This window comes from Pteropus alecto, unplaced genomic scaffold, assembly GCF_000325575.1.
Source record: "Pteropus alecto unplaced genomic scaffold, ASM32557v1 scaffold276, whole genome shotgun sequence".
Classification (NCBI taxonomy): domain Eukaryota; kingdom Metazoa; phylum Chordata; class Mammalia; order Chiroptera; family Pteropodidae; genus Pteropus; species Pteropus alecto.
Window position 1 is genome coordinate 902,510 of NW_006438074.1, and position 25,271 is coordinate 927,780.

A 25,271-nucleotide genomic window follows, 5' to 3' on the forward strand; every position below is an offset into this window, starting at 1 on the left:
ACAAGGACATCTTTTGTAAGTCATGTGAGGTGATTCAGCTAGAATGAGCTACTCTTTACCTCCAGGAAAATCCCCTGATACCATAAAATGCTTGCTATAGCATGGCCCTTCAGCACTAGAAGAAAGCATCTGATTTCAAAGAGATTGAGTTCCACTCTGGAACTAATTATATCATTCATTTTATAGATTTTTTTAAGTTGCTAGGTGTTTTAACTGGAGAAGGCTGGCGACCCAGTGAGAAACATGTACTGGCAGAGTCTGCCATGGGCACTTTAGCCACCTAATTAATTTTCAATAAAAGCTCACAATAGTTAATTTGCTCTAGACTCAATGTAAATCAAACAGAGACAAATAGGTTAAAATTAGAAATGTGTGATGGAAACCATGTTTATGGTCAAAATTACCTTTCACCCTGGAAATAACACAGATTGACAGGGAAAGAAAATGAGACCACACAGGTTTTTGTTCAAATTGATTCTTAAGTGAATTTAAGATTTTATTAAGGAGAAAACTGACTCCTCCTCAAAATAAATAAATAAATAAAGATCTGAGATCTTTGAAATAATGTTACTTTAATAAAAACTATAGTTTAGAAAAATGTTACCTTAGAAATTTCAGAATTAAGACATTGTGCCCATTACACTAAGTTGCCTGGTGCCTGCTCGTATTTTCCCAGGCTTAATATAGTGTAGGGTATAATAGTAAAAATACTATAAAGTTATTAAGTTCCCAAGTCTAAATTGGCAGACATGCCTGCCCAGCGCCACATTCCTTTAGCTCCTACATTTGAAAATACTACTTTCTAACATCAAACAACCATTTTTACTTTTAAGAGAACACAGACATGGATTTCTTATGATTTTATAATGATACTTCAGGCCTCCAATTAAAATACCTAGAGAATATAGATATCTTTGGCCCAGTCCATTGGACAAATATTATTGTTAAGCTTCTCTCCAGGATTTTATATTTGCAAAATATTTTGTGGGCTTTAATCATTTTAAATTGCCTTAACTTTGCCCATTTTCTCCATGCTTCTCTGTTATTCCTCAGGCAATCATTTTATTTTAACCCTCAAACTACTCATGTGATGCAAGGTGAAATAAGCTAATTTTTTAACGTATTGGAATGTTAGTCTCAGAAATTGTGAGCTTTTTCCTTGTTCTTTGCCGAACATGGCGATTTTAACCACCCTTGGATTCTATTTTTATTTCACTCTTGCCAAGTTCATGAAGTAAATTCCCTCTTCCCCACTCAATCTGGTTTTATCTTCCTGCCCCAAAGGAATGATGTTGTCACTGCCATGTCTTCTAATGCACTATAAATGCCATGATGAATTGGAGGCAGGCTGGTCTCTTCTGAGCAGGAGTCCATTATCCTGTCACAGTGTTCCTTCCTTGTAACTTAATTTTTATTGTAACAAATGACTAAGTACCAAAAAATGGAACAGTGTGATGGGCCAATCTAAAGTGGCCTGACTCTGATGGTAAGTGCAGTGGAGTGACAATTGTTTGCAGCTGCCTTCCAAGGGCTCTCTCCCTGATGACATCCACTATCCAAATTGGAGTTATCGAAAGCATTTCCTGGATGTTTATGAAAGATATTCATTCACATTGACTGACTAATGATACTAATATAAATAAAGTGCTTTGCAAAAAACATAAGAGTAAGAGTTAATCAGAATGTAAGAGACACTCTCAAACTTAACTGTATGTAAGAATTACCTGGATCCCAGATGAGAAAAAGCTAAAGGGGTTTACCACCAAACTAGTATTATGGGAAATGTTAAAGGGATTTTTTTAAGAAGAAGAAGAAGAAAATAAAAAATATGAATAATAAAATGGCAATAACTACGTATTTATCAATCATTATTTTAAATGTAAATGGATTAAATGCTCTAACCAAAAGACATAGGGTGGTTGAATGGATAAGTAAACAAGACCTTTACATATGCTGTCTATATGAGACTTCAGATCAGAAAACACACACGGACTAAAAATAAAGGAATGGAAAAAGATATTTCATGAAAATGGAAACAAACAAAAAAAGCTTGGATAGCAATACTTATACCAGAACAAACAGACTTTAAAACAAAGGCTATAACAAGAGACCAAGAAGGGCCCAGTAATTCCACCTCTGGGTATTTATCCAAAAAACAAAACAGAAACAAATTCGTAGATAGAGAATATTTTGATGGATGCCGGATGTGAGGGGGTGGTTGAGAGGATGAGTGAAGTAGGGGAAGAGATTAAGAAAAACAAACTGGGTCTATGGCCATGCCATCCTGAACATGCCTAATTTTGTCTAATCTTGGAAACTAAGCAGGTTCAGGCCTGGTTAGTACTTGGATAGGAGACCACTTAGGAATATCAGGTGCTATAGGCATTAAAAGCAAAAAGAAAGAAATGCAATTGGTAGTTACAAAATAGGGGGATGTAAAGTATAGCGTAAGGAATATAGTCAATGATATAATACAGACTCATATGTGTGGTGTCAGATGGGTACTACATTTATCGGGATGATCACTTCATAAATTATATAAATGTCTAATCACTATATTGTATACCTGAAACTAATATAATATTGTATGCCAACTGTAGTTAAAAAATAAAAAATTATATTTAAAAAACCTATGCACTGAGGACACATACAAAAGAAAAAAATCACCTGAAGCTTGGTTAAACTGAAATGCAGGGTCCCAGCTCCCGATAAAGGAGTTGCGGATTGAGTTGGCTAAATGTATAACTTAGGAATATGCATTTTAAATAAGCATCTCTGCTAATTCTCTTGGAGTCATATAGATTATGTTGTGAGAAATACTTGCCCAGTGGAATAGGGAAATGCTGTGTTTGCTTCCTCTCATGACCACATCAAAATTACAATTATGTTACAGAACAGCCATTATTGGGAGTCACCTGAAGTCTAGTGGAACAGAAGTCCTACAACTGGACTTACAGAAGAGACCACCTTGAGACTGAAAGGAGGGACGGGGACATGGGACAGGCTGATCCCACACCCATGTGTGGCTGTTGAGAATTGGGAGAGATATCTCAGCTGTGGATGTGCCTCTGGAGGAACGAGGGATCTCAGCCTCACACCGAGTACTCCAGGATGGAGAATAGAAGTCTCCTCCACTTCTGGCTGTGAAAACTAGTGGAGATTGTGGTTGAGTGAGATGGAGGGTGGCACAAGTTGTAGACATTTCTCTTAAGGGTCCTGCACACAGACTTACTCTCTGACGGACTTACTTGCTCTGAGCTCCAGCACTGGGGCAGCAGCTTAGAAAGTGCCAGTGACAGATGGGAGGAATTGAATTGTCTGGCTTTGGGGTGATAGCTGGAGAGGTAGCTTTCTCCCAGACAAAAGTGCTGGCAGAATCCATTGTTTCTTTGTTGAACCCTCCCTTCACCCAGCCTGCACATGCAGGCAGGCACCATATCTGAGTCTCCATCAACGTGGCTAACACTGGTCACCCTGCCCTGGCAATTTCTTGAGACCCCACCCTGCCCAACTTTCGAGCCCACCCAAGCCATTTCCAGTGGCTCTTCCATACAAACCTCCTGTCTTGTCTCATGCTACAGATTTTCTTAAAATCTCAAATGTTCACAAAACCCAAACAAACAGCATCTGGACTTGGTGTGCCCTATACTTCCTGCTAAACAGCCTCAAGCTCAACACTACTGTCAGGCAACCTCTGTTCATAGTTTGGCCTCTCGAGAAACCTCCAAGCTTAGCATGGGTGGAAGACATCTGTGGATTCCTTGGTGACTCTTGCCAGGTGGCAAGGGGAAGGCACAGGCTGTGCCTAAACTTGGCCTGTGGCAGGGCCCCTCCCAGGAGGCCCTGGAGCTGGCACTACTCATAGCTGGCTTCAGACCCAGGCATAGCACCACCCAGGGCTGCATCCAAGGGCAACACACCCAAAGGATAGACTGGTCAGGCACCAGAGCCCTGCTCCATAGGGTCAGCCCTCACTGACCAGTCTTCACAACCAATCAGCCCAAGGGTCAGTTCCCCCTACCGACGTGCAAGCAGCAACCAAGGCTCAATTACAACAGGAGGACACACAAAACCCATACAAGAGATGCACTTGGAGCACCCGCTCAGGAGACCAAGGAAGACTGCACTGTTGGGCCCCAGAGGACATCTACTATATAAGGCCACTCTACTAAGATCAGGAGACATAGTAACCCTACCTAATACATAGAAGAAAACACAGGGAGACAGCCAAAATTGAGATAAAAGAAGCATGTCTCACATAAAAGAACAGAACAAAGCTCCAGAAAAAGAACTAAACAAAATAGAGACAAGCAATCTACCAGAGGCAGAGTTCAAAACACTGGTTATAAGGCTGCTCAATGAACTTAGGAGAAGAGTAGATGAACTCAGTGAGAACTTTAAAAAAGAGATACAAAATAAGGTAGAGAAAACACCCAATCAGAACAGCAACAAGAAAAAATTCTAAAAAAAAATGAAGCTAGTCGAAGAGGCCTCTGAGACATCAAGCATACTAATATTTGTATCATAGGGTTACCTGAAGGAGAAGAGAGAGATCAAGGAATTAAAAACCTATTTGAAAAAATAATGACAGAAATTTTCCCTAATCTGGAAAGGAAATAGACATACAAACCCAGGAAGTTCAAACAAGATGCTGGCATAATTTAAATGCCAAAGGTTAAAGACAGAATCTTAAAAGCAGCAAAAGAAAAGTAGTTACCTATAAGCAAGCTCCCATAAGACTGTCAGCTGATTTCACAACAGCAACTTTGCAAGTCAGAAAGGATTGGCACGAAATATTCAAAGTAATGAAAAGCAAGGACCTATAACCAAGATTACTGTACCCAGCAAAGCTATCATTTAGACTCAAAGGACAGATAAAGAGCTTCCCAGATGAGAAAAAGCTAAAGGAGTTTATCAACACCAAATCGATATTACAAGAAATATTAGAGGGACTTCTTTAAGAAGAAAAAGAAAAGAGATTAAAAATATGAATAATAGAATAGCAATAACTACATATCTATCAATAATTACTTTAAATGTAAGTGGATTAAATGCTCCAATCAGATGACATAGTGACTGGATAAGAAAACAAGACCCCTACATGTGCTGCCTACAAAACACTTCAGATCAAAAGAAACAAAAAAAGTAAAGGGGGAGAAAAATATTTTATGAAAATGGAAACAGACAAACAGAAAATTAGGGAAGCAATACTTATACCAGACAAATAGTTATACCAGATTTTAAAACAAAGGCTATAACAAGAGACAAAGTAGGGCTCAGTAACCCAACTTCTGGTTATTTATCCGAGCAAACCCAAAGCACTACTTTGATGGGACATGTTAATCCATATGTTCATTGCAGCATTATTTATAATTGCCAAGATATGGAGGCCATGTGGGTGTTCATCAATAGATGAAGAGATAAAAAAAAAAAAGGTGGTACATATATACAATAGAATATTTCTCAGCCATAAAAAAGAATGAAATCTTGCCATCTGCAACAACATGGATGAACCTAGAGGGTATTGTGCTGAATGGACTAAGTCAGACAGAGAAAGACAAATACCATATGATTTCACTTACGTGTGGAATCTGAAGAACTAAATAAACAAAACAGAAACAAATTCGTACGTATAGAGAACATTTTGATGGTCGCCAAATGGGAGGGGGTTTGTGGGGTGAATAAGGGGAAGGAAATAAGAAGTACAAATTGGTAGTTACAAAATAGTCATGGGGATATAAAGTATAACATAAGGAATGTAATCAACAATATTGAATTACTATGTATGGTTTTAGATGGGTACTGGATTTATCAGGGTGATCATTTCATAAGATATATAAATGTCTAATCACCATATTATATACCTGAAACTAATATAATATTGTATACCTACTGTAATTGAAAAAAATTTTGATTATTTTTAAAAATTCATAGAACAAAACTCGTAAATCTGAAAGAAGAAATCAACAGATTTACAATTATAGTGGAAGACTTTATACTTCTCTTTCAGTACTTGATATAACAAGTAGATAGAAAATTAGTAAAGATGTAGAAGACCCAAACAACACTGAAGACTAATTTGACCTAATTAGCTTTTATAAAACACTCCATTAACATTAGCAAAATAGATAGTCGAGTACAATAAGAATATTCTCCAAGATTGACTATATTCTGGACCATAAATCAAACCTTAAACAAATTTAACAAAATTGAAATTAGACAAAGTATGTTCTCAGACCATACAAAATTAAACAAGAAATCAATAACACGAAGTTTTTTTAAATAATAAATTCTCACTTTTGCTTTGCTTGTTAGGAAAAAGAAAACAAAGAAACACTTGCTTATAACTTCTCATCAATCAATCTTTTCAATAAATGTTCATGGCACACTTGACCCTTATTTTATAACGAGACACCTTTTTTTCCCTTTTGGATTTCTAACTAAGATAATTTTCTCAAATCATAATTCCTGTTTGAATATGATCTGTTCACAGTTGGTCCATTTCCACTTCATTATTTAATAGATTAATTTTCACCAACATGGTTATAATCATCCCTGGTTAAAATCATCCCTGTTACCGATGATAAGAGAATATTAATCTGGAATCCATCAATCCCTGAAAATCCATTAAATTTGGTGTGCGACTAGAGCCCTTTTTTGGGTTGGAGGATTCATAGTATTACCATATTACCAAATGAGTCTGTGATCCAAAAAAGGTTAAGGACTGCTGTCCTGAAAGTGGACAAACTTAGCTGTATTTGCCTCATTAATATGAAACTTTCACATCAAATAAATGGTTGGAATGTCTACATAGTACAACTGCTTACATGTTTAAGTAGTACAACCGATATGAAGATTATAACTTTATAGGCTATTAACATTTTATAATCAAAATAAAGCTTATTCTAAACCTTCTCAAACATTAGAATTTTGTCTGATATTTGCAGTTTAATATGTAGTATAATTGGATTGTCCTAGAAGCACTGAAACTTCTTTCCCAAGAAATATTTAAGAACAAAGGATAGAACCACTGAGTTGCTTTAGTGGTTTAAATGGTGTCTATTTTAGAGGCAGGGTGAAACAATAAATTCTGAAAGGTTATAAAATCTCAGCATCAATTCATCTATCATTTAAACACTTATCGAAGACCCATCAAGAAAAATGAGAACTATTGTACGTTTATTGGAGCCTGAGGCTAGCAGATTTGTGAAATATTCCAGGTTTATGTAAACATATACACACCTTTGAATTCTCATGGTGGAATTCTCGAGTCATTAACCCCCTAATTGGAGTGATTCCAGTAAAAATCACAGTTAACTATCAATCCATGTTATTTATGGGAACAAAGAGGCTAACTTAAAAAAAAAACTTTGAACATCACTTAGTTAAAAAGACTGAGAGTGGGAGTGTGTTTCAGAAAGAAGCAAAATAATAGGTTTCTGGGTAAAAGCACAAATTCTTCATCCATTGATATACACGGAATAATGATATCCTTTTTGAATAATCATTGTTGATGCTTTTGGATAATCATTGTTAATGGAAGGCATATCAAAGAAATATTCAATATTCTAGCTATACCTAAACAACTGCTGGTAGTAAGACAGGATGTTCTTTAAATGATCTCCAAGTATTTTATTTTAATCATTAACTATGAGGTGTTAAAGGGGTTAATGAGGTCTCAAGTCATTGTCAACTAATTATCTTTAAGTTGTTGTCATCACATTCTGTTATGTGTCTGCCAGCTCCACCACAGGCGGTAAGGAATCCTAGAGTAATTGGTTAAAAACAACAACAAAAACAAAACAAAACAAACCCCCAAAACGGATGACTCCCCTAGCTGCTGCTTAGTTTGTTAACCTAAACCATTGCTGTCAGCAACACACACATGTGCATGCACACAAACACGCATACTTGCATGCAAAAAGCTTTCAGGAACTTTCATCTTTTTAAAAGGGTAGGGAAAATCAATAAAGTGGTAGCCTGGTTAGCAGTAGGGGATGGTTGAAGCAGCATGGGTGGCTGAGCTGTATGAGAAACAGATGTAAACTCTTTGGGGCTAGGGCAGGACTTTCTCTTTACAGCCAAATCAACCAGCCAATGGAAGGCAATTAGTGTCCCTACTATCGGTCACCCATCCACTCCCCAGAAAAGTTATTAGGTTTGTCTCTTGATGCCAAGAGCAGAAAGGGGCATCTATCCAGCTTGGGAACCTATGATTTAGTCTCACACTTCGCCCATGCAGTATTCTTAAAAATGATTCATTTTATGACCTGAATCTGAAATGCTTTCTTGCTGTTCTGATTTCGTACATTCCACCATCAGACAAGTCTAAATTCATCTGTTGCCATTTACATTCATATCTTTTCTAAAATATTTATTTTTCTGGCCTGGGAATCCTTTTGGACTTGATAAAAGACATGGACCTGACACAAATGGGTCATTGTCAGTGTGGTTACTTAATCAGTTTTCAATGGAGTTGGATGTTAGAAACTTAAGAATTTGGAATGATTCAACCACTTTGGAAAACTGGCAGTTTCTCAAAAAGATCAGCAGGCATCTACCCTACAACTCAGCAATTCCACTCCAAAGTATTACCCAAGAGAATCAAAAGATATGTCTATGAGAATAATCATACAAGAATGTTCATAGCAGCATTACTTATAATAGCTCCAAATTGGAAACAACCCAAATGTCCATCAACAGGAGAAAAAATAATCACATTGTAGTATATTCATACAATACAGTGCTACCCAGCAATGAAAAAAAAAAAAAATGAACTGCTGCTACATATGCAACAATATGGAGACTCTCAAAAAATATTAGATTGATCAAAAGAAGCTGATTATAAAAGAGTATATACTATATGATTCATTTTTATGAAGTCCACGGAACGGCAAAACTAATCTACAGTGACAGAAGTCAGAAGTCAATAAGAGGTTGCCGCTGACAGGAGGTAATTGACTGGAAAGGGTCACAAAGGACCTTTTTGGGGGTGATGGAAATATTCTATATCTTGTTTTGAATGGTGGTTGTGTTTGTGAATACAATTGACAAAATACATCAAACTGAACACCAAAGACCTGTACCTGGTATTGCATATAAATTATACCTTAAGGTTTTTAAAAATTAAAAAGTTAAGGATTTTGGAAATATAGAATATGCCACTGGGGGAAAAAAAATAAATGAAAGAGGAAATAAGGAAAATAAAGGGAAACTGATGATGCTGGGAAGTTAAACTCATTGAGGATAAGAATGTATGTGGATATATGTAGAAATATCTAGCCAGCTACCTAACCTTTTCTTAAGTGCTTACTATGTATCAAGCACTGTGCTAATCACTTTATTATATATTACCTCTTTTGACCTTCTCTTTTCTTTGAGGCTCCAGTACATAGATTTAGATTAGTCATATTCCTTGATTCATGACATTCTCATCATTGGTCTATGCATGGATAGTTTTATTTAGTTAGCTAGTTATTCATTATATGCACTTGCAAGCCCAACATCCAAACACAAACTAGCACCTTGACTATAACTTATTATCTAGTTTTATAATCCTATCTCCCATTCCTCCAGCTCCCCCACACTCAAATTAATCATCATCCTGAACCCTGTGTTCATAATTGCTTTTTTACGTACAATTTTATTAATGCTATGTAAATTCTTACATATATAAATTTAAGTGTTACTTAGCTTTAACTTTATGAAAAAAATGTGTTATATATAATCTTTTGGGATTTACTTTTTTCACTTTATATTGCTAAGATTCATCTAAATTGTTGTCTCTGCATTATTTAATCTTTAGTATACCCCTGTGAAATAGGTGCTTTTATCCACATTTATTGAAGATAAAGTTGGAGCTCAGAGAAGTTAGTTAACACACCAAAGCACACACGGCTAGGAAGTAGTAAAGGCAAGATTCAAAACTGAAGCTCTTAACCAGTGTGCTATACTACTTTCTCCATTCTATAGTGCCTGTTATCTACAGCATATCTCTATCTATACCTATACTTATCGTTGTCCCTAGCCACTGCTATACATATAAACGTAAATATCAGCAGAAAATCTAGATTACAGAGTATGAAAGAATCAGTCAAGTCTATTTAATAATTTAGGGGTCCTTATGCTCTGGTGGAAAAATATATGCATATAACTTCAAGGGCTTTAGTCCCGTAAAATTCAGAACATACAAGCAAGTAACGTCTTAGGAAAGGTGTCTGAAGGTATAGTAGCATATGCATGAGCATATGTGCATACACGTGCACATGTACTTTCTGGAGTGTGTCTTAGCTTCCTTATTTTATTTAATCGCATACACTAAAATGGCAAATGCTTGAGCGTTGTTTAGTCAAGTCTTTTCTCTGCACCTTATAACTGTATACCAGAGACCATGGAAACTGGATCACTCTCTCAGGAAGCCGTTACAGCCAAGCAGAATCTCATTAAAAATCAATTCCTTGGGTCCATAAAGCCAGTTTATTTTATCTTCCTGGAGTGCCTGCTGCTAGTAGTTACACGGTTCCACTGTGTTGCAGTTTTGTCTGTTAAGAACATTGCACAAAACAGCTATTTAAAGATTTTCCATTTTTATGTTAAACTTTATAATTTTGTAGTAGTTTAAGTTTACAGGGTTTGCTTCTCAAGCTTAGGGTATCTTGTTACATGTGTTAGAAGTTGCACTGCCAGTCCTAGAGTCCCACTAATTAAATATTTGCCTTTATAAACTAGATGTTGTCCGATGTGTATGTGCAGATTTAATTGGGTCACAGTGGCTCCAGAGCTAAGAAAGCCTGATTTGCTCAATTTCTGCAATTTCTCGTCCTTTGCTGCTTTCTGACTGTTGTGCCTGTGGCCTCCCCCTGGTAATAACACAAAAATCAGGTAGGAAATTTGCTCTTTGTAGTGACTTCAGGTATCTAAACATCCTAGAAATCAATATGTATCAGCCAAATTTTATAAATGGGGAGTTGAAAGCACATAGAGATTTAGTGACCTGTACAGGTCACACCCTGAATGAGCAACAGAGGCGGAAGAAATTGGAGAGGCTGCTCTGGCCCCATCTGGAATCTTTTAACTCTTTTGACCCTCTTCAATGGGTTTAAGGGCTAGCTGATTTCAAAGATCAGTGAACTTTCAGGAACAGTACTTGGCAGTGAAACATAGAGGCTTGGATTCCTTAGATTTAAGCTATTCCAGGGTACAGGCTCAGTTCGCATTTTAGTAGAGTCTGTTTTAGTGAGGATGAGAAGGCAGAATGGAGAAGTGCATGCTGGGCTGAGACTGGAGTAGGAAGAGGGTTAAGATCACTACAGACATCAAGCGAGCCTTCTACCCTACCTATTGGAACTAAATAAACATCTCATTAAAAAAAAAAAAGAATTAGAAGTTGACATTGGCAGGAACCATGTCCAAAATAAACCTCAAAATAACCTTTTAAAATGTTTCAGTATTAAAATGTTTCAATATTATAGTATTCAGTATTCTAATAATGTTATCGACACTTGCAATTTTGACAATTTCATTTCTCTTCAAGTAACCATCCTTGGGGCACCATTCTTCAAGATGCCTTATGTAGAACCCTATGTCTATAAGATGGTAAATGGTGTTTGAACAAAAAGAAATAGTTGTTCAAATATGTTTGCTTAGTTTTGTAACGCTTGATCTCCTTCCTGGAGATTCACAGCATATTTGTATTTTAAAGGCTCTGAAAAGTCCTGCAGGGAGAAAAAATTATTTTAACTTGTTTGACCATGGACTTTCTCCACACTTCAGCAAAATAAATACATGTAGCATCTCTTGAAGATAGATATAAATAACAGAAGACATTTCAGGGAAATGATTAATCCTTCAACATCAAAACAAATAATTAGTCCTATGTCCAGTCTGCCGTAAAATTTTCCATCTAAATCCGAAGTCACAGAATTCTGTCCCTGGAAAGGAATCCAATAGCTTAGTCTAATAGCCTCATTTTATAGAGGAGGAGTCACAAAACATTAAATAACTTACTCAAGTCACTTGCTCAGGTAGTAACAGAAAATTGACCATACCCAGGGGCTCCACCTCCCAAGTCAGTGCTTTTCTATGTTACCACTCTGCCACTCAAAGCAACTTTAATGCTTCCCGACCCAAAATCATCTGCAAATTTAGAATAATGTTGTCGGGGCATGACAACACAAAACTGAAAGGTTGCTACATCAGTGTTCTGTGCTAATGTTTGCCTAGGATGAGACTAGGCTAGGAGAAGAGTGTGGAGAGAGAGCTCCAAAGACAAGAGCCCCAAGAACTTGAAAAAGGGGGTGCTCTGGAATGGGAGAAGAGTTTTAAAGACTACTACAGCTTTTAGAAAAATTATAGATCCAGAAAGTATGTGGTGCCAAATAGACACTGGGATCGCATAAAGCAAGCAGGAGAGAAAGTTTCCAAACTCAAGGAACTTTTGAGGGTGCAGAAAAGGAAGTTCATTGCAGGGAGACACTAGCGAGAGAATTGTTCCTTAGCCTCGTGAACCAGTGGCTTAACTCAGCACTGAAACAAGCTTCCTGGATCCAGAGCGAAGGCAGATGGACATGCAGCTTTCAAAGGGCCAGAGAAGGAATTGTCTCATAAGAATGTGTAACTAGAATCGGCTTTATATATCTGAGTCATCTATAAACCCGCTATTTCCCATATTTGTGTACATTTTTTGATAGTAGAGACCCCAAAATTGGCATAAGAGTCTGTGTACATTAAAAAGAATTTTTTTTTTTTTTGATTCTATGAACTTTGCTGAAATGGAGCCTAGAGAGAGAGGTTAGGAGGTGGAGCTGGGTAGTGAGGAACAAGAAACATAATTTTAGAAGGAAAAACTGATTCCTTCAGCAGGGTGTTAGAGGGTGGGGTTGAAGGGAGTCTTCGACCAAGCTGAGTCTAAATTGACTGGGAGGTTTTTATCTGGACCTCTCCCTTGGCAATGTTTTATCACAGTATGGTTTCCATTCTTGGCTGAGAAAAGAACTGAGGTGGAATGGAATTGGCTCCATCTTAGCTCTGACGAGACGGTCATAATAATGGGAGACATCTTTTCCCTATAACTTTGAAAAACATGAAAGCAGATATTGGCTCTGAGTATGTATGATGGTCTAACTTTATTTCCTGTCAACAGAAATAACTCTGATTTATATTTGGTCATCAACTTCACACACTCACATACAACTCATATTGAGGGAGCAGAGAGATGTAATATGTAGAGCCGTGATATATGTCTATCCAGCAAAGCTTCCTGGTCCAAAGAAGACCTCAGGGACTAAGAAAGACACTTCAATATTCTCACTCTTCTGACGCTCCATCCCCCTGTGCCTCTTTCCAGTGAGGTATAGTACATGAGCTTCAGATGAGCTACGTGTTGGCTTTGATCTCTGAGCAACCTCCCCTATCCTCTCTGTGATGCAGAAGGTTGGTTGGATTGTATCCAATAATTATAGCGAGATGCTGAAGGCTGAGGGGCTGATCTATCCTGGCACCTGGCACATTGTTTTATTCTTCTAATATTTGGGTACATGGGAGGACTAAGAGAATTTTTTAAATTCCATTTTCTTCTCAAAATTGATTGATGGTGCAGACTGTGGAAATTGAGTGAATATGCCTTTTCAGTTAATGCCATCTTATGTCATCTGGTTTTGAATTCAGACGCATTCTTTCCACTGCCCTGTTATACCATATAATTCGTTGAATTTAAAATGCCATCAATCATAATGTGTACCATTAATTTATGTACCACTAAAAAAAAATGCTGCCAGTTAAAATAGGACCTAATAATTCCTTACATTAAAATTTTTGTATTTTATTTTTATTAAAAGAATTCTTGTATGCTTATTTATATGTATATAATGTATCCTATCTGTGCAGGCATAGAAAAGGAAAATCTATGTAAAATAAATTGTCTATGGGTCTCCTAAAAGTTTTTCATATTCCGAGTCCAACTCTTTTAAAACCTGCTAGAGAAGGAATATTCAATGTTGATGTTATGGTACACGATGCAGTGTGTTGTCCCAAAACACCAGTGACAGTGCAGCAGGATGACAACTGCATCTTGACTGTTGCCTGGCTGACAGTAAGTCTAAGTGACAGCAATTGTAAGATGCCATGGATAGGGAGAAGCCAGGAATTTGAGACATCCTGATTTTAGAAAAGTGAAAATGTGTGTGTTGGGGGAGAGGGGGAGTGAATCTTAGAATGAAAAAAATATGGCATATTTCAGCATCAAATCATGGTACAAGATTCACGTATATAAAATAACTTACAAGAATTTCTATTCCTTAGGTTCAATAGCAACCTCAGAGAAGTATGCAAAGTTTAAAATCATCCACACCTGAATCATTATCTCAGTGTAAGCAATTCACAGGATCCTGAGTAAGCAAGTTTATTTTGCTTTGAGAGAAACTCTAGAAACTTCTTTCTTGAAGGGAGTGGCTTTTGACAGGGCTTATCTGTCAGTCTATCAAACCTGTGAGGCAATTTCATATTCATAGAAGAGGTACCTGCCAATATTTATCAGTCTTTCATTTTAAAAAGTCCCACAATTTCTAATACAAAATGGCTCATTCATGCCTATTTGGCAAAGTTATTTGGTAAAAAGGATAGTAGTAGCTGCCTTTTATTTATTTATTTTTTTTTGTGCCTAAGCTTAAAACAGAGTAGATGACATATACTTTTCCAAATTAGTGTCAAGAACCTTTTTTTAATGACATAGTTGTAAAATAAACACAGGATAATTTTTTAGCGGAAAAAACTTACATTGGTATTAACCACTAGAGTTATATTTGAAGAAATATTTTATATTTGAATAAAAATTAAAGATAAGCCTGCCAGTTTGTTTTTGATAGATTAATTGGAATGTATTAAAACACAGAATGATTATGCAATTTATAAGCATTCATATTTTATTTGCTCTCGGGAACTTTAATTTTAGAAACTAGTGTTTCACATGATCGTTCATAAAAGCGGTTGTTTTCCTTCCCACTTGCCTTCAGTCCTTAGGTAGTTAAATCCTGGTGATTCTGGCTCCGTCCAGCAGAGGACAGTAGTGCACGTCTTTAGAAGCACATTCCTTTTTCAGGTTGAACCCACATTAACCTGAGAAAGCACACACCTCATTGGGTGTCCCCGGTGTCAGGCTCCAGTCACAGTCCTTGGCAGGGCCAGCAAGGCCACGATGAGTTAGCTTAATGGGGCCAGGTGGCAGAGTTGATGCCTCCTCTTCCTAGTTCTGTGGAATGTCCTCTCTCAACCCTGGGATGTGCAACACAGGAAAAATGTGAGGGTCTGGGACTAAGCCCCACTGCTTGACTGCTTGAGTTCACCTTTGCAACAAATTCGAACGAATGTGTTTAAAATGTGACTCATTCTCGTCCCAAATTTCTGCACTAAATTGCCTTTCGTCCTGTTTCTTGCTCTGATGCAAGACAGCAAAGAGATGTGGAGGCTTTGGTCCTATCCGGGCATCCTCTAATCCAAAAACTGCCTCTCCATCCTACTGCTGCCCAGAGCTTTGCTTCCTTCATACAGTAGTTGGACAACTTCATATAATAGTTGGACAAACTGACATTCCCAGGGGACCAGCCAGCAGAGGTGCGCCTCTGTTCCTTTGAACTTTCCATTAAAATGGAGTGCTTTGGGTAACAATCCATCTAATGTCATTTCTATTATTCAGTTTAAAGAAAATGTTAAATTAAAAATTTTCCAAGGTTCTTAACAAGGTGAGAGATGTTTAAGAATGATATATTCTAACCTTGTACATTACTTGAGTCTGTAGAAGCACTGGAAACACCACAGAAAGGAATAGACTCTAAAGGTATCATGGAAGTATAGCCTTCGAACCCCTGAGACAGCTTTTCATTAGAAAAGAGTAAACTGCCCAGGCTGTTGTTATTTTTTCCAATACTATATTATACGTACAATTTTGGGAATAATAGCAAAAAGGACACTAGTGTATCCACCTCCCAGTTTAAGCAATAGGATGTTACCAGTATCTTTGATGCCATTTACCCTTCCCTTTCTTCCATTTGCCTCCTTCTCTCTCAGAGATAACCGTGCTCCTAAATTGTAATCACTTCTGGGCTTTTCTTCACAGTACAATTCCCTGTCTATTCTGTCACATTAGTCTAGATGTCTACCCCTGCTCTAAAATCACCCTGTCTAAACTATGGAAGCTTTGTAAGTAGATTTTCATTTCTGGCGAGTCAAGAAGGATTCCCCCTCCCGCTGCTCACTTCTCCAACCCATTCTTCTTTTTCAGGGTGTCTTGTCTATTCTTGTTCCTTCGTAAGATTAATTTTAATATTCGTAGAGAATGAGAAGTTGAGTGCCTTAGTGTGGCTCCTCGGTCTGACAAGTGGGTTTGAACTGTGGCTCTCAGATACCATCTATGCTGCCTGAGGCTAGTTACTTAACCTCTCCGAGCTTCAGCTTCAACTGTAACATGCAGATGATAACAGTAAGTAATAATAGCAGATAACAATAGGACTGTTGTGAGGATGGTCATGTGTTAATACAGGTAAGGCGCTTAGAACATTGACAAGAAGACCTCACAACTGACTTTGAATAAATAGCAGAGAGCTTTTGCAGTCAAACTGACCTCAGCTGTAATCCTGGCCATCTCTCACCAATGTTACCTTGGATCTGTTTCTTTATTTTTCCAAACCTCTGTTCCTGCATTTGCAAAATGCGGATGATATTAGGGTTGGAAAAATTAAATGAGAAAAGCAAGAGAAATTGCTTAGCATGTTGTCTGGTATGTAGTGAGTGCTTAACAATTTCATTTAAGCATTTTGATTAGATTTAATTTTAAAAGTGAATTGTGCTTTAGTGCTAAACACTGTCCCTACCCTCACTTCTGAGCATCTATTAAAACACTTGCACACGGGTCACTGGCAGAGAATGCTGGTAGTGAAGAGAAAGAAATGTCCAAAACCACCTTGTGTTCTTGCAGCTTTCCTTCATTTTCATCTTTTTGAGGTTCAGGGATCTCAAGAGGAGAAACTTCATAAATCAAGGCCAAACTCTCCTTCCTAGGCCTTTTCTCTGGTGCCACGGCCTGCTTTGCTGGTTTAGGGCTGACAATGCAAAGCTGATGCTTGTTTTCCAGAATCAGAGGAAAGTTTAACAAAACAAAATTTTATAGCTCCTGCCCAGTAACATATATTACTTTAAAAAAATAAAAATACCTTTCCCTCATCATGCATTATTCTTTTACATGTATAATTTTCCTGACGTATTGAAGTAATATTACACAGTTTGCTATGACTTGGAGGTTTATGGCTCTTCTGTGGCAGATCAGACTAAACATAATTCATTCATAGCTACTTAGTGCTCAGGGAAATAAACCCCTAAACTTAAATAACTATGGTATGACCTCTGTAAAATATTATTTATAGTTTTAAAACTACTATTATATAGATATCAAGATGTGCCAAATGTTATAAACCAAACACAAGTTGGTAAATGGGACATCTAGTATTCCATTTATTTTTGCTTTTCTTTCTGGATGTTTCTTTACAAATGCTATTTTTGTTTAAATGGATTCTAGAAGAACAGTCTGGCAGAGGAAAGCAATGTTCATTTACATTTCATTATAGAATTCTACAGTAAGTAAAAAATTCTCCTCTATAAAGAAGCACCACAAAAATGTAAACATTCCATTAACTCGCTGCAGTTTCATAGGAAAGACATTGGTTACCTTTGGGTATAAAGTAACTGTCCCCACTATCAATGCACTAATGTAGCCCATCTGGTATTTATTTCTGAGAATGAGTTTATGAAGGAAAACCTGATTGCACATTTAAGTTCTCCATGTTGGAACTCTCAGCTTAGCATTATCATGCTGTTAAGAACAAATGTGCATCCTCTGTGCTCTTTACTCTAAGATTTTCAAAAGTGTAGGGTGTCCTCTTCACATCTCATTTGTTTCCTCAATTATTTCCCATTCATTCAACTATATTGTAAGAAATAATATGTTCAGTGGTAGTAATAATCATTCGGCAAATGTTTGAGGACTCACCATATGCTGGTCACTCAACCTGACAGTGGCATAAAGATGGATGAGAAAAAAAAGTTTCTCAGCCTCCAAAGAACTAACAGTCTGGATGTGGGAAGAGGTAAACAATAAGCAATTTGTAGGCAGCCTAGTAACTGCTCTGAGAGAGGAATGGGATGAGCACAAAGGAAAGCTCAGGCTAAGGACAGGAAGTGGAGGAGGCGAGGAGGACTTCACAGAGGTCAGAGGACACAACCACTCAGAATGGTCTTGAGGATGGATGAGGAGATTTGGGTGGCTAGGTGGGTGAGCAAGATAGTGTGGGCAAAGACGTGAGGGGATATTGGGTTTGGATCTCTTCAAATCATTCAACGTGGCTGGAATTTGGAGGGGATTTGGAGGAAAAGGCAATGAAGATTTAGAACGAGGCCAACCATGAAGGCCTTGTAGACCCTGCTAAGAAATTTAGACTTCTTCCTGTAGACTGTACATGGACATGAGAGATTTCAAGTAGAGTATAACACACTGAGATCTGTTTTGGTAGCTTATTCTGGCTGAGATGAGGAGAATGAACTGGAGCTCACTTAGGAGGCTCCTCTAACTTCTAGATGAGAAATAACAAAGCCCCAGGCCAGGGCAGTGACAAAGAGAACTGATGGAAAGTGCATTTAGGGTTTAGAATTATATCCAATTTTGATGTGGAAAGAAACAGGGGGAGGAGTCAATAAGGCAGTTCGGGTTTGGGGCCTAGTTGATTGAGAGGGATAGAGGAGTCACAGCATCTGGGACTATTCCTGGAAGAATGGATTTGGAGAAGTCAGTGAGTTTTGTGCTGACCACTTGGAGCTTACGCTACCTGTAGGATGTTTAGGTGTGCCACAGAGGTATTTGGAGATGTGAGTTTGGAGAGAAGTTAGGATGGAGGTAGAGATTATGCCATTTATATACGCAATGTTCAATCATGTTTTTACAGATTCAAGGAAGTAAATATATGAGCTAATTTTCCCCTCAAAGCAATATTGGAGAAATATCATAATTCAGTTATTTGTAAATTATGCTGGTATAACAGATAACTTCTAACCCCTAAAGCCTGGCAGGAAAAGAGTAAAAAGTATCTTATATTCTATCACTTCCTATGAATAGGAACTGTTGTCTCTCTCATTTTGGATTTTTTAACAAAACTGAGAAATGTCTTATAATGTGTTATTAAAATCATAACAAGAATTAATCAAGTCTTCTGTTGAAAATATTCAAGTGGTCCACTTAAATGAATAGCACTGCCACACCCATAACTTATGCTTTCGTTTTAGAACACTACTTACTTTTAGAGAGTTCTGACCCAAACTGAGAAAAATATATTTCTACTTAGTCTTGATAACTTTCTAAAAGCTCAAGCATTTTGATGGATAAGATAAATGAGACCACATAGTGTTAGCACATTGGACTTTCAGAACAAAGACCTTTTAGAAGAACAAAGTATCATTATTAATGACATATCATTTACAGTTTTCATCAGTAATGTAAGGTTTCAGCCACTTTAATGGGAAGTTTAATGCTCAATGTGAAGGGCAAGGCTATTAGTGAAGGTTCTTGACAGTAATACTTTTTGCTTCTAAGGAAAAAGATAAATCACACTCAAATTGGTCAAAAAGACAAGCTGAGGGGTTCAGAAAGAGGTGAGCCACCATCCGCTTTCTGCATTTCTCAAAGGCCTCGTCATCAGTGAGTTTGCTGGTGAGCTCTGGCCTCTGCGATGGGCTCCCTTCACTGCCCAGCCCCTGCCTTCTGGATACCTTGCTGGCCAGAAAAATGCCTCGTACTTTAAACTTCATCTTTCCTTTTCCCACTTAGGAGGATCCTCCAACTTCCAGATGAGAAATAACAAAGCCCCAGGCCAGGGTTTTTTTATTTCTATCTTTCCACCCCCTCAAATGGTCTGTGTTGGGTTCCATAGCCTCAGAATTTTTCTGCATCCCATGGTGACCTGCTCAGCCATATACAGAAATAAAGAAATGCTGTTGTGGGAGAGGAACAAACTTCCCCTACTGTCAAGATTCTTTTGGCTAGTCTAATAATCAAATAGATATGAGGCAGATTAGTAAGAGAAAATAATCAAATTTAACACATACATATGTATGGGAACCCTACATACACGAGAGTCAGAGACCCCACATGCATGAGGTTCAGAGACAGAAAGGGAAAATGAGTCTATAAAACATCCTGAGCTAGGATTAAGGTAAGGTACCTTGGGGGCTTCAAAGGGTCATTGCAGGATGATAAGAAGAACAGATGCTTAGTAAATATAATTTTGTCCTACCCTGAACATAGGTCAAAAGAGGTTATCTCTGATAATCTCTTATGGGCAAAGACCCTAATTCGAGTTCTTCTAGGTAGTTAAGGGAGGGGCAGAAGTTTCTCTTGAGCCCAAGGTTAAAGTTGCCTTTAGCTTAAAACAATCTGCATACCACAAAGGCAATCTTGGGGTGACTCATTCTAAACCCCCAATACTGTCTTGCTGTGGTGACCTAATTTACACAAGTACGCCTAATGGTGGCAAACACCAGGTGGCAAAACAGTGGGAAAGTATATTTCTCTGAATACCCATTGTTAGTCTTATCAGTGCAATTATGGGGGATGGCTACATATAGAATCATTGAGTGGTTTTTTATTTTTTGCAAATTCTTTACACAAAGTGCTGCTCTCACGTAAGATCTCTTTAGGATCTTAATGTCAGATTCACTAAGGCCTTCTTAATGACATTTAAAAAACTACTCTGTTCTTGTTGGAGGGAAATTAAAAGAAATTCTCCTGGGGAAAAAAATTTAAGTTAAAAAAATTTTTTTAATTTGTCATGTAAACTCAGTCATCTATGTTTTAAGTATAGAAAAAAAAATCTAGGATGCCAAGAAATGCCCAATAACAATAAAGGAAGAGGAAATTTACTGTTATAGTAACTGATAACTTATATCCAAGAGCATATAAGGAATTTGTTACATTGCAGCTCTACCACTAACTCTCTTGGAAAAATTACTCGATTGTTTAGATTACCAAGGACAGAAAGAGAGCAACGGACTTAAAGTGAGGCAGAAAGGACTGTGGTTGCATATTGTGAAGTGATATTTGTTACTAGATGAAATCCCAGACTATATTCTGTCTCTGATTTTTAACACTTGCATAATCAGTAAGTTGTTTAGTCAATTTGTTTCTGGAGATACCTGGAAAGCCTTACTTGCTATATTGTTTGGGGAGTTCCCACCAGCTATATTAATTTCTCTTTGTGGTTTATTCGATCAAGGTAGATCAAAGCACATTGCCTGTCCAATTGTTGAGGTTGGCCTTTTTCTCTCTCATCCCAGAAGACACAACTTAAACTGGGAAGCATTTACTGGACAACAGGAGAATTCAAGCCCAGCTAAAATGCTGAGATATCAAACAAAATGCTTCAGCACAGGGATCATCACATGAAAATGTTTCACATTTTTTGTTTTTATAGTTTCTGAAGCTTTGTAGTCCAAAACACCCAGCACATAATTGCAATTTAGTATTGGAGTAAAATGCAGAAATGGAGACGACTGCTACAATCATATTCCTTAATAATTTTAATACTTTTTAAAAATTGATTATATTTTACCATATTCAAACAATAGCTGAAGATCGTCTAATTCATACATGTTGGTAAATTCAAATTGTTTTAGGAAGTTAGCGCTGAGTTCACTTTGAGCCTTATTCTAAAAGTTGATTTCTTGCTGCAATATAAATTCCCTAATAACAAGTGAGCAAAGAGGTTGGTAATGTTTATACCTTTAAGATCATAGTTCAAAAGAATTAAGCTAACACGATACTGAAGCTAAAACAAACATAACCTTTATTCTCTTTCAAAAACCCAGAGAATAGGGCATGAAATCTAACTCATTGATTTAATCAGAATACCTTAAATCTTGTAGTCTCACTTCAAATTTTATAGCACTAGACCAAACATTGTACAAATGATAGCAAAATACATGGTTGCTCTCAACTATATAGTAAAAAAAAAATGTAGTAAATTCTCTTATAGCAACATAAAGGCTAGGCTAGTGAGTTGCCTAATAAAACATTCATAATAAATAAAAATTACTCTATATACATATAATGATCCTTTTCATAGCCTAAAATCATAATATACAATCCGACAATAAAATCGTGTCACCTCCAGGAGTTGGGAAACTAACACACTGGAATGCGTAAATATTTTTTAGTTTTTGTAAATAGTGGAACAGAATCTCTTGAATCAAAGCGTTCTAGAAAATCTGATCAGATGTCATGAACATGTATGCTGTCCATTGATTATTAATTTTCAAAGAGCTAGAGTAAAATAAATGTAACTTATTCAATACAATTCTTTGACTACTAAAAAAATTCTTCAACGTCTTGCACTGCCTTAGAGTCCTGAGCAAAACCAGTAGTAGCTGGAAAGCAGCTGTAATAGAGCAGGTACCATAGAATTCTGACAGAATAAATACCTTATATCTGTTTGGGTAAGATGATATCACTAAGGGTTTTTTTTTTTTTTCCTTAAAGTTCCTTAGCGACTTTTTTTTTTTTAGATTCTATTGCTTCTTAGAATAACTGTATATATTAGAATGATTTTAGAGTAGTCAGTTTAACATCTCAAATGTTCAAATGATCCTTAAGATTCTAGTTTACGTATAAGACTATATTCTTCAGCATTCATTTAAACATAATCACTAAAAACAAACATGCTCATTTGAGAACATAGGTTAAAAAGTTTTGTCTTAGACCTAAGGGAAAAGGTATGAATGAAGCTTTTTCTAAGCATAAAAAATAATTTAGATGACAAAGAGAATTGGGTCAGGAGCCAGGAGACACAGATATGACTTAGAGAAATCACTTTCCCTCTAAGATCCCTTTCAGCTACCTAATTCTAAAGTTAAAACATTTCTTCCATGTTCAAGGCTGAGTGCTAGACCAAACCAGCAACTCTGATTGTCGCTGACCCTGGGAACAAATGACTACTTGAAAAACTGGACTAACCTTATTGTTTCATGCCCAGCCTCAGACACATGAGGAAAAAGGAAAACACCCAGTAAGTTACTTGTTCCCTGGTTCAGGACATTGACTCCTAAATTTGAGGGAATATAGGAAGAACCTCTAGATGAGATGACTAAAATGCATTTTCAAGGGTCTCGCCCCAGCCTTACTGTGTTAGAATCTCTGGATTCTAACCTATCTACACATTAAACAAGCACTTTCTTTCCCACCTTTCCACGCCTCTGCAGGTTATTTGTGGGCTTCACTCTCTACCCTCCATTTTCCCCGCCACCAGAGAAAATCATTATCCTGTAGAAGTAAAAGCTCTAGAGTGAGTCCAGAGCCAATCATTAGCTGCCTGATCTTGAATGAGTTATTTAACATCTCTAGGTCTCAGTCTCTTCACCAGAGAGGCGTTAAATAGGAATCTCTATAGCCCCTTCCTACGGACTTTAAGAACCTAACATGTCAACTAGGTAAATCGTGAAGAAGACTGGAGAATTTGCTAGGTTGTCTCACTCTGCACTCCAAGCACCCCAGCAAGAGTCTGGTAGCCCCCAACGTGGTATATATAATTCCTATCTCTGGACCCTTATCCACAACAGACGGGAAAGGCGAGGTTGGAACTGAGTGAGGGGCGAGGAGGAGAACCAAAGAAGCAAGAGAGTTTTGGCAAGGAGGAAGGACGCTTTGAAGCAGGAATCACTCCTCATCCTCGTCCTCGTCGTTCTGGTCCTGGTAGCGAATGTAGACGACCAGCATGACAAAGCCCGTGAGGATGCAGAGGGAGCCGACCACCAAGTAGGCGATACCCAAGAAGGGGTTCTTGCCGCCCATCCACGAGATGCTGCTGAAGATGATGCGCTTGTGGCCGCCGAAGGCGCGCACTGGGTAGTTGTAGGTGATGTTGACCCTGTAGGCGCCACGCGGCAGCCCCGCAGAGTAGTTGCCCTGGCGGATGCGCGCGTACAGCTTGCGGAACGTGGGCAGCGCTGCCGTGCGCATCCACACCACGAAGTCCTGGTTGATGAAGCCCGTGTTGTTGGGGTCGGGGCTGAGCTCGTAGACCGGCCGGGGCCAGTTGGGCGGGCGCGCGGTGCCGTAGAAGGCTAGTGCCAGACTGCCGTTCACCAGTGGCGGGTTGTGGAACTTGACGTGGTAGTCGGTCCACCAGGCGATGCCAGTGCGGTCGAGCGGCACCTCGACGTAGGACCCGTCGGCCCGGCGCTGGTGCCACAGGGAGAAGGTGTCGTTGAAGAGGCTGTTGGCGATGGCGCCGCAGGGCGCGATGGGCAGACCGGTCGCGCTGAGCTGGTAGGGGGCGCACTCGTTGGCCGGGTGGCGCAGCGCGCTAGGTAGCCCACTGAGCTGCTCGTCGTCGCGGGACACGCTGTAGCGCCGGTCGTTCTGGTAAAAGTTGGTGAGCTCGTAGTAGAGGTACACGGGGCCCTGGAAGAGCTCAGGCAGCGAGAAGTACCAGGCGCACGAGCAGCTGGGCGGCGGCGCGTGGTCCTGGTCGGCAGCGGCGCACAGCGAGCAGTTGCCGGTGCCGGGGTTGCCGGTGTAGTCGTACTCGAGCTCCTTGATGCCGTTGGAGGAGTAGTAGAGGCCCAGGCCCAGGCCGATGAAGGCCAGGCCCGCGCAGAAGAAGAGGGGCAGCGTGATGCTGGCCGACAGCAGCGGCTGCCAAGCCGGGAGGCGCTGCTGCGTGAACGCAGTGTTGTCGGGCTGGTGGGCGCCCCGGGCCGTGGCGCTCCAGGTCATGGCGGCCGGGACAGACTCACGGACGGGTGGAGGGTGCTCAGATGGGTCCAGCCGAGAGTGCCTCCCACTCCGCGCTGGGCGAGCCCGGGAACTACTCCCGAGCCTGGTTTCCGCGGGCTCAGGTGAGTTTTGGGCCTGGCCCCGCCTCCGTCCCCAGTACAGGTGAGTATGAATCCCAGGTTCTTCGTGCTGCGAACAGACCCCACAGTTCCGCCTCAGCCCAGGTGATCCGGGCTGACTCCGCCCTTGTTGTTTATCGGGAGCCGCGCCCCGCCTCCGGAGGTGAGCTGGGCTCGTGTTCCTTTCCTCCTTCACCTGGAGCACCCAAGGCTCTCGTTTCCTCTCGGTCCGGGTGGGTCTGGACGCCAGCTCCTCCTCTTCGAGGTGAATGGCGGCCCTAGGCTGCCTCTGAGTGGCTCATACCTTGCTTAGGTACCACCTTCCCTCCCTTCTCCCAAGTGGCTGGAGT

At 39.1% G+C, this 25,271-nt stretch overlaps 1 protein-coding gene and 1 pseudogene across 1 annotated transcript; one reads left to right on the plus strand and one right to left on the minus strand.

Moving 5' to 3' along the window:
* The first annotated feature begins 2,266 nt into the window (after window positions 1-2,266).
* LOC112482482 lies at window positions 2,267-2,385 on the plus strand (annotated as a pseudogene).
* Window positions 2,386-23,548: 21,163 nt separating this feature from the next.
* Window positions 23,549-24,829, minus strand: TMEM30B (transmembrane protein 30B). The gene has a single exon (XM_006915102.2). The coding sequence runs from the start codon at window positions 24,800-24,802 to the stop codon at window positions 23,741-23,743; it is 1,062 nt and encodes a 353-aa protein (XP_006915164.1). The 5' UTR covers window positions 24,803-24,829; the 3' UTR covers window positions 23,549-23,740.
* Window positions 24,830-25,271: the final 442 nt, after the last annotated feature.

Bases quoted from the DNA above. Each gene is read 5' to 3' on its own strand.
- TMEM30B (XM_006915102.2), bottom strand. From the start codon at position 24,802: ATGACCTGGAGCGCCACGGCCCGGGGCGCCCACCAGCCCGACAACACT.